This window comes from Sabethes cyaneus, chromosome 3, assembly GCF_943734655.1.
Source record: "Sabethes cyaneus chromosome 3, idSabCyanKW18_F2, whole genome shotgun sequence".
Classification (NCBI taxonomy): Eukaryota; Metazoa; Arthropoda; class Insecta; order Diptera; family Culicidae; genus Sabethes; species Sabethes cyaneus.
In genome coordinates, this window is record NC_071355.1 from 21,589,247 (window position 1) to 21,606,466 (window position 17,220).

A 17,220-nucleotide genomic window follows, 5' to 3' on the forward strand; every position below is an offset into this window, starting at 1 on the left:
TTTGTCTGCTGCAGTTGACAAAAACTCAAGCCCAAACACGCAGCGCAATTGTCGTTTGTATTGTTTTGATCCCGATAATGCATTTATCTGCTTTTTAGCGTAAATAAAACAGACTAATAAACTTTTCAGAAGCTACATATACAGGTAAGAGCAGCAAATCGGTAAGAAAAAAAGTAGCAAGAGCGGCATTGAAAATTATGGTTACCTGACTGCCCCTTCGCATGTGAGTTTCACAATTCCTTACCGATAGATCCCCCTTGCACTACAGACAGCGGGGTGCTATCCGTATCTTAACGAACGGTGTTTGACAGTCCACTTAACGAAGGGCGCTATTTCAAAAAATGCAAGAAATAGCGCCCGTCTGACAGGTAGATTTGCTGCCAACCTTTGTCGAGATGTGCTGAGATGTTGGCAACAAAAACATGGCACCCATCGCAAGCCCCTGACTACAGACGGTAGATAATCTACAGACGCGCAAAGAGAAAAATTACCAATTCGGCAACACTTTTTTTTGTTTATTTTATTTAAACAGTTTTGGCAACCAGTAAGAATTGGATCAATCTTCCTATAATCAGCAGTAAGTTGCGTGAATCGCGAGATACGTTTCGTGGAACGTGCGAGTTACCACGCATATTTTGCAAATTGAACAAGCCAATCGAATTTTTTATAGCATTATATGATATATTAAGGGTGACTAATCCATATGTTGTTAGTAAATCAATAGTTTAAGTTTGAACATTTCAGGTAGATTACAAAACTTAGTCTTCCCTGCCTATAAGAAACACAAGTTTGTTTACTTTGCTCATTTGGTGCCTCGATTTGACGGTTCGATTGGTGTTTTATGCCACGCTCTTTGCGCGTCTGTAGATTATCTACCGTCTGTACCTTGCACTTGCTAGTCTTCTTGATGGGATGTTTTCGATGTTTTTGGTTGAAGTCAAGCAACGAAGTCAACTAGCAGTGACGTTCATTTTTAGAACAACGTTGATTTTTGATTGAGATTGAGAATCAGTTAAAAATCGGTTCAGTTAGTGCATTTTGCTGTTGAAAAAATTATTACATCATAAAGGAGAACACGCAAAAAATGCCCAAAGTGGCAAGGGTCAAGAACAAGGCTGCGACAGAAGTTTAAATTACTGTGAAACAATCGATTAGGGAAGTTAAAGAGCGTGATTTGGAAATCCTACCACCACAGCCGAAGCAGCTTTCCGATTCCGATGTAGCCGAATTGGCCGATTACCAGCAGCGGAAGCGCAAAACGTTTGAGGATAATCTGCGTAGAAATCGAATGGTGGTAAGCAACTGGATCAAGTATGCAGGGGAGGTGGGAGGAATCGCAGAAAGAGTTCCAACGATAAAGACGATGGTTGAAATATGCCGAAATGGAAATGAAGAACCGCCAGGTCAATCATGCCCGCAATTTGCGGGACCGAGCCGTGACGGTACTTCTCCGGGTGAACCAGTTTTGGTATAGGTAGACCTACATGGAAGATATGCTGGAAAATGTGGCTGGTGCAAGGCAAGTGTTTGAGCGCTGGATGGAGTGGCAACCGGAGAAGTAAGCTTGGCCAACTTACAAAAATTTCGAACTGCGCTATAAGGAACTGCGCAGTCTACGAGAGAGCCAGTAAATTTTTCACCGCTGATAATACCGAGATTTCGAAAAAGAACACGGTGACGCGAAAAGTCTGCGTAAGGTGATGTCCAAGATGCCCCGAAAAGTCAAGAAACGGCAGAAAATTGTGTGCGAAAGCGGAGTCGAAGAAGGCTGGGAAGAGGTGTCCGATTTTATCTTTCCCGAGGACGAGATGGCACGGTCAAATCTAAAACTGCTTATGCAGCAGCCAAAAACGTTGCACCCTCTGCGCCAGGCACGTCCAGTCCTAACACCGAAACCAGCACCAATGACGCTGGTATCGACCAACAACCTACAGAATAAGTAATAGAAAACTATAGAAACAATTTAAAATTTTATCGTTTACTTAAGTGAACAAAAAAAACATTACAATAAATTATACGGTTTTTGAGACAAACTTTTTCAATAGATTTAATTTTTTTGGACAAATTGGATGACTACTTAGTACTTACTTAGTTTTCGCTTGAAACGGATGCTTCACTGGAATCATCGATTTCCGTCGTACGTCTCGTGAGCATGCTTTCCGCATATCGTAAGCATCTTCATCGGCATAATACTTCAACACGGTTCGGTACACAATGTAACCGAGTTTGGTGTACATACCGATTGCCACCTCATTGCTAACACGTACAAACAAATCCACAAAGTAGCAGCGCTTCTCTTCCGATACGTCCTCAAGGAAGTACATAAACGTTGTAGCCAGTCCCAAGCGGCGATAGTCGGGAGATACTGCAAGCGCCGACACGTGGCCGTGCCAGTTTTCGCCTTCACCAACCGCTTTACCCATGATGTAGCCCATAATTTCCCCATTCGGCGCTTCGGCCACTTGACAGTACTCCGGCCAGCGGGCCAATTGACGTATATAGTGTAACATAATGTAAGTCTCCATCAACAGATCAAGATTTCTATTAGAAAAAAAAAATGCATTGAAAAGAGTTATCATTGCAAACAAACGTAGTTACTCACATTTTATTGAATTTGAAAAAATCGTTACAAGTAAAAGGCCGGAATGTCGACATTTTGTGGTTCTTTGGTAGGCAGATCGGTTATAAAAACGATAGCAAATATGAAAATAATATGAATCAAAACAAATTTCTCAACCATATAACAAAGAACAAACTCGATAGTTGCAGAGCTAAACCGGTAAGTTTAGCCCCCCCTGTCCCAGAAGTAACGGTCACGACGGCAGAGATGCCATATTTTCTAAAAAAAAAGTCTGCAACTGCTCGAAAACCGAAAAAATCGAGCAGTTTTCCGGCTACTCGAATTTTCTAGTTTAAAAATAATCTGCGAAAATCTGCACACTTTTTTAGGAAGTCTGTGAAAGTTTAAAGAGCTTCGAACAAAAATCTGTACCAAAACAATAAAAGTCAGAACAACTGCAAATATCTGCAAATTTATAATCTATTTGTGATCTGCAAGACCGTTCCAAAAATCTGTAATTTGCAGACAAATCTGCAAGTCTGGTATCCCTGCACGACGGTCACAGTTTTTTCGCTATGTGCGCGAAACGGTGCTGCCACCTTCCTAAGTTTGTTCTATTTGTGAAGTCGGTGCACAGGTTTGTTAAAGAGTGAAAAGGATAGACACAATTTTGCACCAAATCTTCACAAACTTTCCATATGGCAGTCCTATGAGAGTAAGAGATCGATTTTAGGATTGGGCAAAATTCCCGAAGGTATCGATAATTGAATATCAATATCAAATCCGCCGCTCTATCGATACCGTCGATATATCGCTCGTGAAGCATCGATATTAGATTTATCGATACTATTTAAGGCGGCATTCTGGGATTAGGAAATGCTACTCAAAAAAAGGGATTCATAAAAATTAATCAATAAAAACATGTTGAGCAAAGAGAGTGCCCCCAAAACACGCACGCAACACATCGCTCGCTCCAGTACATCTCTATTTCGGACACGTCGCTTTGTACGAAAAACCGCACCACAGCTGTTTACGCCCGACTGAATCGTATGCTGCCCCGGAATCTACAAAAATATGATGGGTTGCACTCCCGACACATCTAGACGACATGCCGAAGAGTAAAAATTTGATCCGTAGTAGCACGGGCCTTCAAAAGCCCACCTGGTACTATTCTACGAACTCTCCAGCCACCGGGGATAGACGACGTAACAAAATCTGTTGGTGGCTTTGACCAGCGTTATGCTGCGGTAATTACAGCAATCTATCCGATCGCCCTTTCTGTAGATGGGACAAACCACACCCTCAATCCACTCATCCGGTAGCTCTCTCCCAAACCCCTGAAACCATCCAGTGATGTGTCGTTGCTGGCGGTTCTTGGCCACTCCTGTAGAGTTCCGCCGGGAGTTGCTCCTTTCCGGTTCTAGCTCTGCTCGATCTCTGTCTCACCTCTGCCACTTTTACCGCTATTATGGCGCGTAAAAAGCTGGAAAGTCTTTGTTAATGCCTTCAACGCCCAATACTACTCTATGTGCTCTCTGGTCAGTTTTGAATTGCTGAAAATCGCATATCGTACGCGCTATTCAATAAGCGTTAGACATGTAAGTTACATTGTTCAAGGTTTTGCATAAGAATCAATTCCAAGGGGTCGGATATTCAGCACATTGTGCCGTGGCACTTCAAAGATATCAAGCGGCACACCTCCAGTTCAATTTTACATATGAAATGGGAGCACCGCCAGGTGTCAAAATCATCTCGCACGGTTGCCAGATCGGTAAGATTATAACGAATTTAACAAATCTTGCAGTTCGGCACTTGTACCGAAATCGGCACGGTTCGGCTCGTTTCAAGTCGTCTAGCATAAAAACGGCTGTGCCGAGGTCGTTTTCAATAAAGTAAATTTGAGAATTAAGCTTAGTAGCTACCTGAAAACAGCGCGAAAAAAATCCTAAAAAATTTGTTTTTTTTTAGCATTTCCTGGCCTAGTTTTAGTCTATATTTTTTCAGCTGCATATCCTGCTTTATCAAAACAGTATCGGGATGGAATTATCGATTTAGCATAATATCGACGTCGTAAGTATCGATGAAATATATCGAAATATCGGCCTTCGAGTATCGATATCGCGGGTATCGATACGGTATCGCCCAATCCTAATCGATTTGTGCTTACATAGCGAATTGTGAGTAACACGCATAAACTTCTGTTAACTTCATATTCGCTAATAAAATTTATTTTAGTTCGAGTCTCGTCGAACCAACGGACTTCGAAAAGTCTAACACTAGCCTCGTATATTTAAGTCGTGGTGGACCATGTTTCACGCCACATTTTTTATCAGATTTTGCACCCAGATTCTAGACCTGGACCCAGAACCGTAGCGTGACATTTTGGCGGCCTTAGCGAAGACCCGATTTGGTGCTTGCTCGTTTCTCAAATTAGTTTTTTTTCAAAAGAATTATTTTTTAGAATTAGGCTGTCGGATATGATTCGTACAACTCAACTACAGTCAACTTTCGCTGATTGCACTAAGCTCTTAGCCCATTTAGTGAAAGACTTTCGTTAATTGGGCTGAGACGTCAAAACCGAGGGATGTATCGATTGTTTTTGTCGAAATCGTCGCAGAAAGGTTTATACAAATATGCACTTATATTAAATACGGAATCAAAGTGGAAACTAATCTTTTCGTTGTTGTTTTATTTCTAGATTATTTAACAAGTAAAGAGTAGAATTTCAAGCGACAATGTTAATATATACAGCAAAGTTTCGTTAATTGGTGGTTCGTTAATTGGGCGGTTCGTTAATTGGGTGTTCGCTAATTGGGCTATGTGACAACTTGAATGTCAAAATTGTATGGAATTTTCGAGTTTAGAAATTTCTAACAACTGTCAGTCGGCCCAATTAGCGAATCAGCTAGGGTGCAGTCGTGGCCCAATTAACGAATTAAGGCTGTATTGGCATTTTTAACTGTTTCACCGTGATTCTAAAAATGGGAGGGTCAAGTTCATAATTGATCGGAAAACGATGTGATGCAATTGTATTACATTTAATTAATTTTAATATTTTCTATATAAAATATTTTCCACACTTGAATGAACTATATTCAAGAGCCCCTCAGAAGAACAAATACGCTGTCAGAAATGACGTTTGACTTCGTTTTAGATGGGCTATAGCCCAATTAACGGGAGCCCGATTAAAACGTAGCCCACTTAAAGATAGCCCAACGAACGAAAGTTGACTGTACAACTAATAAAAATTTTCTTTCTGCAATTCACCAGAATAAAAATGCCATAAAAACCGTGTATTGAGTTGAGTCAAATGTTGCTGAGTCTCAACGGATCATTGAAAATTACTAGTTTTTCAGCAACAACCACTTGCTTCTGGCGCTAGTGTATATGAACGATTTAATGTACACTAGCGCCAGAAGCAAACTGTTATCACTGCAAAACCAGTTACCTTCAATGATCCATCAGACTAAGAGAACATTATATTGTAGGTCAAATCCTGAGGGACAGCGAGCCAGGATATGTAAGTAAGTAGATCTAAACCTGTTTACCGATCTTGTGACACGAAATTGTACAGGCGGATATCATCGCCGAAATTATGGCTTTGTACAAGATGATATTTGTAATTTTTGTAATGTCGAGAGCAGGGGTGGGCATCGCTAACTGGAAATTTAGCGTCCAAACTCAAGGTCCAAACTCGTGTTTTTAGTCTTTGACCTTGAAATGCGGTCAGCCAATTACAATTTTTTTGAAACGGTGGTTCTACATAATTAAAGGAGGGACGTTAGGGAAAAGTAAAGAAATTTTTTTTGAAGGGGTGGGGAAAGAGCGAGATGGTGAGGGGGGGGGGGTCATTGGTAGCTACGCTCAACAAGTAGTCGTTGTGACTCCTACCTTTTGTCCTATACTGGAAGGTGCGTGGGTTGAACCAAGCTATAATCTAAGATTATAACCGGATTTGAACCCACAACACGCGCCAGGGCATGTGGCTCGCTGGTGCCCGTGTGCCTTTGAACCTACCTAAGGTGCTACCTGAGTAAGGGGGTTTTACAGTCTCTCTTTGTCCAGCGCCTCTGCGGTTCAAAGGTGCACGGATTGGCCACACACCCTGTAAGTTTATAAGAGATGTGGCACAGTCAATTAATTTTATCATGTTATACTATAAACAGCAACAACAACTTTGGTGTTTTAACAGTTTTATTGTGGCTTTATGCCTAACTTTAAGTAGTTTTTGATTCAGGCAATGAGGCAATGATTATTACCGCAATAAAAGTTTCATAAAATTCAAATAAAATCAAGCGGCTTTACAATTGTTACTTGTTTTTTTTGTTATCTTCAAACCATATCTCAAGAACTAGCACCCTTATTTTGGATTCCGACCGATTGGTTTTCAGATCGAAAGATTGTTCATTCCGCCAGCAAAATTCTAGATAGAATTAACAAAAGGGCGAATGTCGCAAATGTAAACAAAACGGGTGAGAGTTATTTTTTGCTGGACCAGCATAGGAAATTCAACTCTCACTCGGTTTGTTTACGCTTGCGACATTCGCCCTTTTGTTAATTCTATCTTCAATTGAATGGACAAACAACTCAATCGAAATTAAGATCAGTAGGGTTACGGACCCTCTTCATCATACGTAAACACGATCCATATTTTATTGTGAGTTTTTATAGGAATTAATCCGCAAGTACATGTATAACCATTTAGCCCGAAAAAATATTTCGGATCTTACATTTTTCAGTGGAACAATTTTTCATGTTCCAGCGGGAGACCGTCATACGAAAATTCACTTCGCCATAAGCAAGATTTCTTGCGTTTATCCTGGACAGACAGGAATTATTTACAAAAATCTATGCACGCATTCCTTGAGCCGTGTGCAAGAGCTACCCAACTAGAGTTATTTTCTAATTCCCGTCGTAATAAGTAAAGCCATTCTAATTTTCATCATTTGTTGGATGGATTTAATGAATACTCCAAAAGTTCTTGTGCTGATTTGACTAAAACGCACTTACCTTCCGATCCGTGAACTTTGAAATCACTAAAAAGCGACTATTAAAGCATATTATTGAAATTACGCAACTGACTTTATTTCTAAAATTCGTCGTACCGTTTTAAAATCCGTCCATCAAAATTTTTCATCGTCTGAACTAAAAATCACAATAATGTTTACGACGCTAATGCGCATGTGTTTCTGTAGGACGGCATGACAAATGTTATTCTACAAAATTTCTGCAGGTCAGGTAAGTTTTCCTGGCTGTAGAATAACGACAATGCCTTGCGTGAGTTATTTTCATTTATGAAGGACGGAAATTAAAACGATTAGTCGACATTTTCTTCTTCGTCGCACGAAAAAACGTAGGAAATTTGGCTGGCAGGACTTATTTAATGATAAAAAGCATTTGAATAGATCTCAGCTCACTTTGATTGATCGCGTATGATGGACAACTAACTAAAATATTAGGGAATAACTAATTTTGCATTGTGTGTCATAAAAATGCCGATATTTTTAATAATTTGTGTTGAATAGGACGGGAATAGGCAATTACGACGATGTAGCAACATACCCTACTATAGAAAAGTGGAATCGCAGCTCAAAATTTCAATTAGTGAAGTAGTTACTCTTCGTCATACTCAAAACTGGTAGAAAAATCAAGAGGACTTCTATTTTTTGAACAAATAGTGAGAAGTAGTAATTTTCTAACATAATATTTTCCTCGATAGCGAAGAAACAATCCATAAATATTAATACCAGGTTAGTTTGACTGTACTTCGGATCAAAATTGGTTATATTGCTGGTTTCTTGTCCATATGTCTGGAAAGTAGACGAAGACCCGCCGTAGACGAACCCATCCAGCACCCTGTGCGTCGGAATAAAGCATAAGGATGTGAATCTCAGATTTGCACTGTTCAAGACGAGCTTTCCACTAGTCAGGTTGTAGTGTCGTTTGAAAATAATTCAACTCCTAGTTTCATGTTTCGTAAAGAATTCATAAAACCACATACAGCCTAACCTGCAATATCGGATCGGGTCCATCATCGGCGCACGTTGGTTGATTCATGTAAAAGCATCACAGCCTAGCTGTTCCAAAAAACAGTGGCCTCAGGGAAGAAGACACGTTGTCCAGCAGACGACTTTAAACGGATCCGTTCGAAGGTAACTCTACGGCAGATGAACGGAGCCATCGAGTGGACAGATCCTGTTTGCATAACGGCTCATTGTGTCGTGTTGCTACAAACTACTTGAACAAGCCGAAAATATCAACAAGGCGGGTCGCATTGAAGTGCACTGTAGGAATTCGGACACTCAAGAATAAGCAAACACCCAACAGCCACATCACCGACTACGGAGCCAAGATCGATGAGAAATTAAACTCCTGGATAAATATTTTTCTAAACTCAAGGTTATATTTCTACCTTCTTTTCTTTTTTCTCAATCCTTTAGAGCCCTCGGTTTCGGCGGGATGGAAGTGGTGTCGGAAATTTGGAGCAAACATAAAAGTACCATTTACTCGGTTGTCTTATTGGCAATCGTGCAATTTGGCAATAAACAGAAACTGTATACCTAATGTCCATATACGCAACAGAGAAAAGCTGCCATGTAAGGCAGGATCGCAGCAGGCCTCACGCTGGGCAGTAAAACAACAAAGAACGGTTGGGAAATGGCAAAAGTAAAGTTAATGATTAATGAAAAAGGGTTTTTTCGTTTCCGAAGATCCAAAAAGAGTTAAGCCCTATATGCAAATATTGCCACCGATGTCTATTGCCGTTTTCTTCGTTTGCTGGACGTTGCTTACGGACCGAATTTTGAGCCTAATAGAGGACAGTGTTGTGTTTATTGACCGTAGCGAATCCTTTATGTAAGGAGATTGTCCGAATTTGGAGATATTTTGCGACATACTGATAAGGGTGTGAATGCAAGAACTGACGGTGGATTACTGGCAAGGAGACGGAACCGAGGTGTCTCGTGCAGCATAATCTTATACGGATAGGCTCGCTCGGACTAGTAAGTTTCGTTATTGAACATGCAATCAATTCTAATAGTAATAGAAATTTTAGCTGTAAGCTTCTCAGTACCCATTGGACACGCTGCATGCATGCAATTCATTTTCACAAACCTTTTGCAAAATTGCTAATAGCCTCCGTCGTAAAACCGCCCACTAGCCTGCGAAGAATCTTTTTGCTTGACCCTTTCTTTCGGACCGTAAGGGTGTGATGAAATTTAGCTCAGCTTAATTTTTCCTACATAAAATGCCTACCGGCAGTTTTATGGAAAAAGTTGCTAACATAGTTATCCTTCAGGCAAACTAACCCATTTCGAGTCAGTTTTCTTTCGAAGCGGCAGCCGAGAAGTTAATGGTAAATAATAAAACTCTCTTAATTAATCAACCCACCATGCAGCTCCACCAAACTTCGAGGTTCGTTGAATTGAACAACCAATATCTTCTAATCTCCCTGCATCACCGGTTCGGCAGATGCAACAAAAGTGTGCCGTTATACAGAAGAATGATGAAAAGTTCCGCATTTCTGTGCAAATTCAGGCACGTCATTCAGCAGTACCCTCCGACCGGCCGATCGACCGAATAGATTCCCCTTTCTGTTGCAGGAAACAAATGTGGCTGCAGAAAATTTGTCCTATGTGGGAGGATTATAGGATGCTGCTGGTGCAAGGAAGAAAAAGAAGAAGGAAAGTTTGAAAGGGTTTGCCTACCGCGTTTCGTCCCGCATATGTATTCCAGGCATTCCGTCCACCAATAAGCGATGGCGTGCCATTCGGATCAAAATAAAGGCATTTAGATGGGGTCTGTCATGTCTAAATTAAGCAAACTGTTCCAGCAAACTGATGATGTGCGTACTGATGATGCATAGGGAAAGGAAGGAAGTTGAACACACATGAGGACACGTTGAGATAACACTTCCGCATGTTGGATGGTTTTTGCGTTTTACGAACGAACGAGTGGGTGTTGTGCGGCTGCTGCTGCTGCGATATTGCTCGTTGAAACGTAATTAAATCTAACACTGATGGAGTAGAAAGTTGGTTCCCGCAGTTGGCTAGGGGAATGAAAGGCTTTTAGCTCTGTGCTGGATCCGGAAATCGATTTCGGTTCTTTCTGAACATTGAAAATTTCAGTCACGTTAACGTTAGAAAAACGAGCTTTGCATCATAGACACAAAGAGACTTGTACTTTAACATATATAGAGGTGATGCAAATTATACCCTTATTTCTTTCAAAAACTTGTTGAAAGTTTTCTTAATATGCACCTACTGTTTTTGACGAACAATTAAAAAAAAATCTTGCACAAATCCAAAGTGGTCTGCATCAAAGTAGGCTAAAGTGATAAAAATGCCAAAATCAACAGTGTGTAATGTTCATAGGTGTGGAAAGGGAACAAAGAACTTTCAAGAAAACCGAAACTAGGGACCGAGAGCTGAGGAGAAACCACGCGGAATATCCTCGCACGAGAAGACAGTGCCAGTAAACATCCGAATCGGCACTTGAAGCAGGATTCGGTAGCTAACCAATGCCCGAGGCATTTGTACGATGAGGAATGACGTAACCTGCGTAATAATGGATTTCGGACAACTTCGCGATAAAATTTTTATATTGCAACTGAGCGTGGTGATGTAGCAGACATGTAAAGTTTGTGTTTGCTGATAAAATTGCCTAGAAGGTCATGATTTGGTAAGGAACATATAGCTGGTGTAGGCTGAGAAGGCTGAGCCTTACACCGCTTTCTCAACAATGACATCAAGTTTGCCACTCATTCGTTAACATAAAGGTACCGTTACATTCGCGATGACGGCATTGAAAAAGATTTCATAGGCTGCTCGCACTTACAGAAAATCTCATGCCGAACTGTCAACGTGTGCGTGATGACAAAAGCAAAAATGCTTCCCTTTCTTTTTTTCTCACGCAAAACCCTGAACAATATCAGCAACGCGGTCATAGCGAATTCTGGTCTGATTTAGCTCGCTTTCACTAGACAATTCTAAAGTGGTGCTAGAGTGATATGCAGCTAATAATGTCGATTTAGTTCCAAAAGAGATGAATCCTCCAAATAGTCCAGAGGTTCGACATATTGAAAAACGGGTGGACGACAGTCGGCAGTGCTAAAGAAAATGTGTTCAAAGTGGAAGAAAATGCTCGCGGTGCTCCTTAATCTCCATGAAATCTGAGTACAGTTCCCCCACAATTATGGACCATTTAAGCAGAAGTATGATTTTAAAACAATCAATTGCAGCGCATACAATTGTTTGAAAGCAGTTTATAAATGTTTTTATATCGCTAGCGTGTACCTGCCGTGCCAGGAAATCCCGAATCTTAAATCGAAACTGAGGGAGACGATCCTACAAATCCCTGCTGCTCCTCGTCTCCTGCTAGGAGATTTCAACAGCCACCATCCAGCTTGGGGAAGCAGAAAAGCGAATAAGCGAGGATCCATCGTTGTAGACGTTATTGAGGAAGCCCAGCTCACGATACTAAATGACGGATCTCCCACCTTCTTCCGAGGAAGCACTCAGTCTGCAATCGACATATCTCTGGCCAGTCAAAAAGTGCTACCAAAACTGGGTTGGAATATCAATGTCGATATGATGGGAAGTGACCACACACCCATCGTTATCAACTCCTACAGCGAACCAATCAACATTACCAAACGACCACGGTGGTTGTTCGAGCAGGCAGACTGGGCCCTTTTCGACAGTCACTTGTCAACCACGATCCAAGAACGTCGCCCCAACAATATCCTGGGGTTTACGAACATGATTGTAAAAGCTGCTAAAGTCGCAATTCCCAAAACAATTAGGCAAAACAATTCAAAATTAGGCAGGAAGGCCATACACTGGTGGTCGCCGGAGGTAAAAAAGTGGTGAAAGCTAGGCGAAAGGCTCTCCGGGCCGCAAAACGAATGGCAGATCAAGACCCTTCCAAGGAGGCAGTCATGGAGCGATATCGTACCCTACGAAATGAATGCAGGCCAGTCATCCGGAATGCCAAGCGGGAATCATGGGAGAGCTTTCTGGATGGCATAAGTGAGCAGCAGACTCCAGCTGAGGTTTGGGGTCGAGTCAATTCCATGAATTGCAAGCGGCGATCCACGGGAATTACTCTACAAATCGAAGGCCAGTTCACGCGCGACACAAACACGGTGGCAAATGAACTCGCTAATCATTTCGCGGACATGTCATCGATCGGCAACTACTCTCTAGCTTTTGTCAAAAAAAAAACGACGTATCAAACCAGTCAATCCATAATACCGTCATCCCGGAATCAGGGCAGAATGAGTATATTAACTCGCCCTTCTCCATGACCGAGCTCAGCTTCGCCCTCTGTAAAGCCAAGGGAAAATCTGCAGGAGGCGACGAGGTGGGATATTCGATGCTAAAAAACCTTCCCCCATCTGGCAAAAAATGCTTGTTACAATTAATCAACCGCGAATGGACTGGAAGAACATTCCCGGAAGGTTGGAAGCACAGCCTTGTAATACCACTCCCCAAACCGAACAACAGCAATACGGATCCCGCAGGATATCGACCTATCTCACTGACAAGCTGCATCTGCAAAACCATGGAAAGAATGGTCAACAGAAGACTAACACACTTTTTAAAGACCGGAAAGCTCCTTGACCACCGTCAACATGCATTTAGATCGGGACATGGAACTGGTACATACTTCGCTGCACTAGGTGATATTCTGGGCAAGGCGAAGGAGGCTAATCTGCATACGAATCTTGTCTCTATAGACCTCGCGAAGGTGTATAATAGGGCTTGGACGCCAAAAGCAATCGAACAACTGATAACATGGGAACTATCCGGCAACACCCTTTATTTCATTCGAAACTTTCTCACCGATAGAACGTTCCAGGTCACCGTAGGCAACACACGATCGAGAATACTGAAGGAGGAAACTGGAGTTCCTCAAGGCTCCGTTCTAGCAGTCACTCTCTTCCTCGTCATAATGGACACCGTTGCCCGCAACCTACCAAAAATCATCGACGCAATAGCCTGTGCCGATGACATCCTTTTGATTGGCAGTGGCAAAACAATGCCAGCTCTCTTCCGGCGAACACAAGCAGCGGTCAGAGCTGTGGAAAAATGGGCGACGACATCCGGTTTCCAGCTCGCTCCAGATAAAAGCACACTACTCCACTGCTGCTCTAGTAATCACCAAACCAGTTCACGACAGACCCTTCTAAACGGCCTGCCAATTAAGCATCAAAAAACGATGCGAGTCCTGGGCGTCTTATTGGACAGGAAGCTATCGTTTCAACAACATGTTGCACAGATGAAGCAAAACCACCATAAATCTCCTCAGAGCGATATCGGGGCGCAGAACGAACAGCAGTAGGCAAACGAGACTGAAAGTAGCAAAAGCAATACTAGACTCCAGGCTACTATACGGTGTTGAACTGACCTGCAGCGCTGATACCGAACTTGTCCGCACACTTGGTCCTACCTATAATCATTCTAGGAGGATCATATCCAACTTACTCCCCTCCACTCCAAAATTGTCAACCCACGCCAAGCTGGGAACACTACCTTTCGATTTTCTGGTAAGCCTTACCATCGCAAAACGAGCCGCAGGACACGCTGAGAAAACCAAACCAAAAGACCGAAGGATACACCTCCTTACCCATGCAAACCAATCATTACGACAGACAATGGGGCAAAAGCTTCCACCCGTGACCCAAATACACTGGACCGGTGACAGGGGCTGGGCTCTTCACCCATTACGCACTGACCGTAGTCTACAGCATGAAATGCGCCGGAATCGCAACCCTGAAAGCATCAAAATGGCTGCAGCGGAACTTTTACGTGAGAAGTATCCCAATCATACACACCGATATACTGACGGCTCAAAGGCATACGAACGTGTCGGTTTCGGCGTCCACGAAGATCTAATAGACCAATTCCACCGTCTCCCGAACATCAACTCGGTCTTCTCAGCTGAGGCAGCAGGAATATCTCCGTCTGATCAATCAATCGCAGTTATTAGCGACTCCCTCAGCGCAATTCAGGCACTCGAATCGCAAACAGCTCGCCACCCGTGGATTCAGGCAACACAGAAAGATACCAGAACAGACACAATTTTCATCTGGGTTCCAGGGCACTGTGGCATCCCTGGCAACGAAGCTGCTGATAGACTCGCCGGACTCGGGCGAAAAGGAACTTTGTACACCAAAAAAGTGGCCTACATAGACGTCAAAAAGTGGTTGGAAAGCAAAATGAGACGAGCATGGGAAGAAAGATGGCACGGCTGTGAAGATATTTTCTTGCGAAAAATAAAAAACGCAACTATCGCCTGGACTGAAAGAAAGAACTGGAAAGAAAGAAAAGTATTATCAAGGCTAAGAACTGGACACACAGGAATAACGCACAATCTAACAGGCATCGGAGAATTCAGGAAAACCTGCTCGATATGCAATGTCACATTAACTGTGGAGCACATAATTACGTTCTGTCCGGAGTTCGAGGGACCACGACGCACCTACAACATCTCATCAAGCGTAAGGGAGGCACTGAGCGAGGATCGGACTGTAGCTGTAGCTGAAACGACGATAATATTGTTCCTGAAAGACTGCAGCTTATTCGACCAAATTTAAATTGAATGCTTTGGCAGAAACAAAATTGAATTTCTTTATTTTTTACAAAGAGGCGAACCAGCCGCAGGCTGAAAACCTCTCTAATCTATACCTATAAAGAAGGATTTCTGTCTGTCTGTCTGTCTGTCTGTCTGTCTGTCTGTTTTGTGTTCCTTATAGAATCAAAAACTACTGAACCAATCGGCGTGAAAATTTGCATGTAGAGGTTTTTAGGGCCAGGAAAGGTTTTAGTGATGGTTAGAGACCCCTCCCCCCACTAAGAGGGGGGGCTCCCATACAAATGAAACACAAATTTCTGCATAATTCGAGAACTAATTAAGCAAATAGAACCAAATTTGGCATGTGGGTGTTTTCGGTGACAAGAATTTATTCTAGGGTAATTTGAGACCCCTCCCCTCTTTATAAGGGGAATTATAACTCCTCTCTCCTTTAAGAGGGGGGGTTTCCATACCAATTTCCTCATAACTCGAGAACTAATCAAGCAAATGGAACCAAATTTGGCATGTGAAGGTTTTCGAGGGCAAGAAAATTTTCTATGTTGAATTAGGACCCCTCCTCACTTTAAGAGGGGGGGCTCCTGTACAAATGAAATACCAATTTCCTCATAACTCGAGAACCAATCAAGCAAATGGAACCAAATTTGGCATGTGTGTGTTTTTGAAGACAAAATTTTTTTCTATGATGAATTGGGACCCCTCCCCACTTTAAGAGGGGGGGGGGGGCTCCAATACAAATGAAATACAAATTTCCCCATAACTCGAGAACTAATCAAGCAAATGGAACCAACTTTGGCATGTGAAGGTTTTCGAGGGCAAGAAAATTTTCTACGGTGAATTAGGACCCCTCCCCACTCTAAGAGGGAGGGCTCCTGTACAAATGAAATACAAATTTCCTTCTAACTCGAGAACTAATCAAGCAAATAGAACAACATTTGGCATGTGGGTGTTTTTGGAGGCAACCATTTTTCCCATGATGAATTAGGACTTCTTACCTTTTTAGGAGGGGGGGGGGGGCTCCCATTCAAACGAAATACAAATTTGCTCATAACTTTAGAACTAATCAAGTAAATGGAACCAAATTTGGCATGTGAGAGTTTTAAATGGCAGAATTTTTTTTCTGTGGTGTATTACGACCCCTTTCCCTTTTAAGAGGGTGGGCTTCCATACAAATGAAATACAAATTTCCTTATAATTTGAGTACTAATCAAGCAAATGGAACCAAATTTAGCATGTAGGAGATTTTTGAGTCTTGAATTTATTTTATGATAGTTAGAGACCTCTCACCCCTGTGGTAGGGGGATATGGACTCTCATACAAATAAAACAGAAATTTTGGCGAAACTCAAAAACTAATCCAACTCGAGAAATTCGAGACTCTTCCATAAAACATTAATCAATAACAAGACCACAAAAACTATCTATAGTAACACTAGATCATTCAGGACGAGCCGGTCGCGAGTGTTGCCGGTGACCCGCCGTCGGAAGCGCCGCCCACTGGGGGACTTGCAAAACTCGAGATAGTGACAAAGATCATCCGAGATTCATGATTTATGTACAACACAGGTTAATTTGTGGCAATAGAATAAAAAAAAATGTTTTTAGTTACAGAAATATGTAATCTTTCAGTTGATTCAGTTATTAAATCCATTTAGTGCAAGTTTCCCACGGAAATTAAGCTTATATTATGACTGATCAAATACACAATTATGGATCACTTTTGGAAGCGGTCACAATTATGAAACAATTTTTATCAGATTATGGATCAAAATAAAAATACACTTTTTGCAGCGAATTCACTCAATGAACTTTATTCAAATCATGTAATAACATAAAAATAACATGTTTCAAATCGTATGACAGACCTTGTGTGAACGACTGAAATCCTTTTGTCCTGGAAAAAGAATCTTACGCTTACCAGCTGCGTTGGCTCCGAAAAGACTAGTATAGGATGAAGTTTTCTTTTTTCCGAATTGTTATTAACGATGTAAGTACAGTGGATCTCGGAAAAGTTAATCGATGCAAAACTTTAATTTAATCGCTGCTATGATGCGACTCTGTATGAAA

General features: G+C 41.9%; 1 protein-coding gene across 1 annotated transcript; it reads right to left on the reverse strand.

Moving 5' to 3' along the window:
- Positions 1-2,084: 2,084 nt before the first annotated feature.
- Positions 2,085-2,655, reverse strand: LOC128739356 (N-alpha-acetyltransferase 20-like). The gene is made up of 2 exons (XM_053834839.1): positions 2,603-2,655; positions 2,085-2,541 (listed from the first exon to the last, which is right to left on the reverse strand). The coding sequence occupies exons 1-2, from the start codon at positions 2,653-2,655 to the stop codon at positions 2,085-2,087; spliced, it is 510 nt and encodes a 169-aa protein (XP_053690814.1).
- Between the last annotated feature and the right edge of the window lie 14,565 nt (positions 2,656-17,220).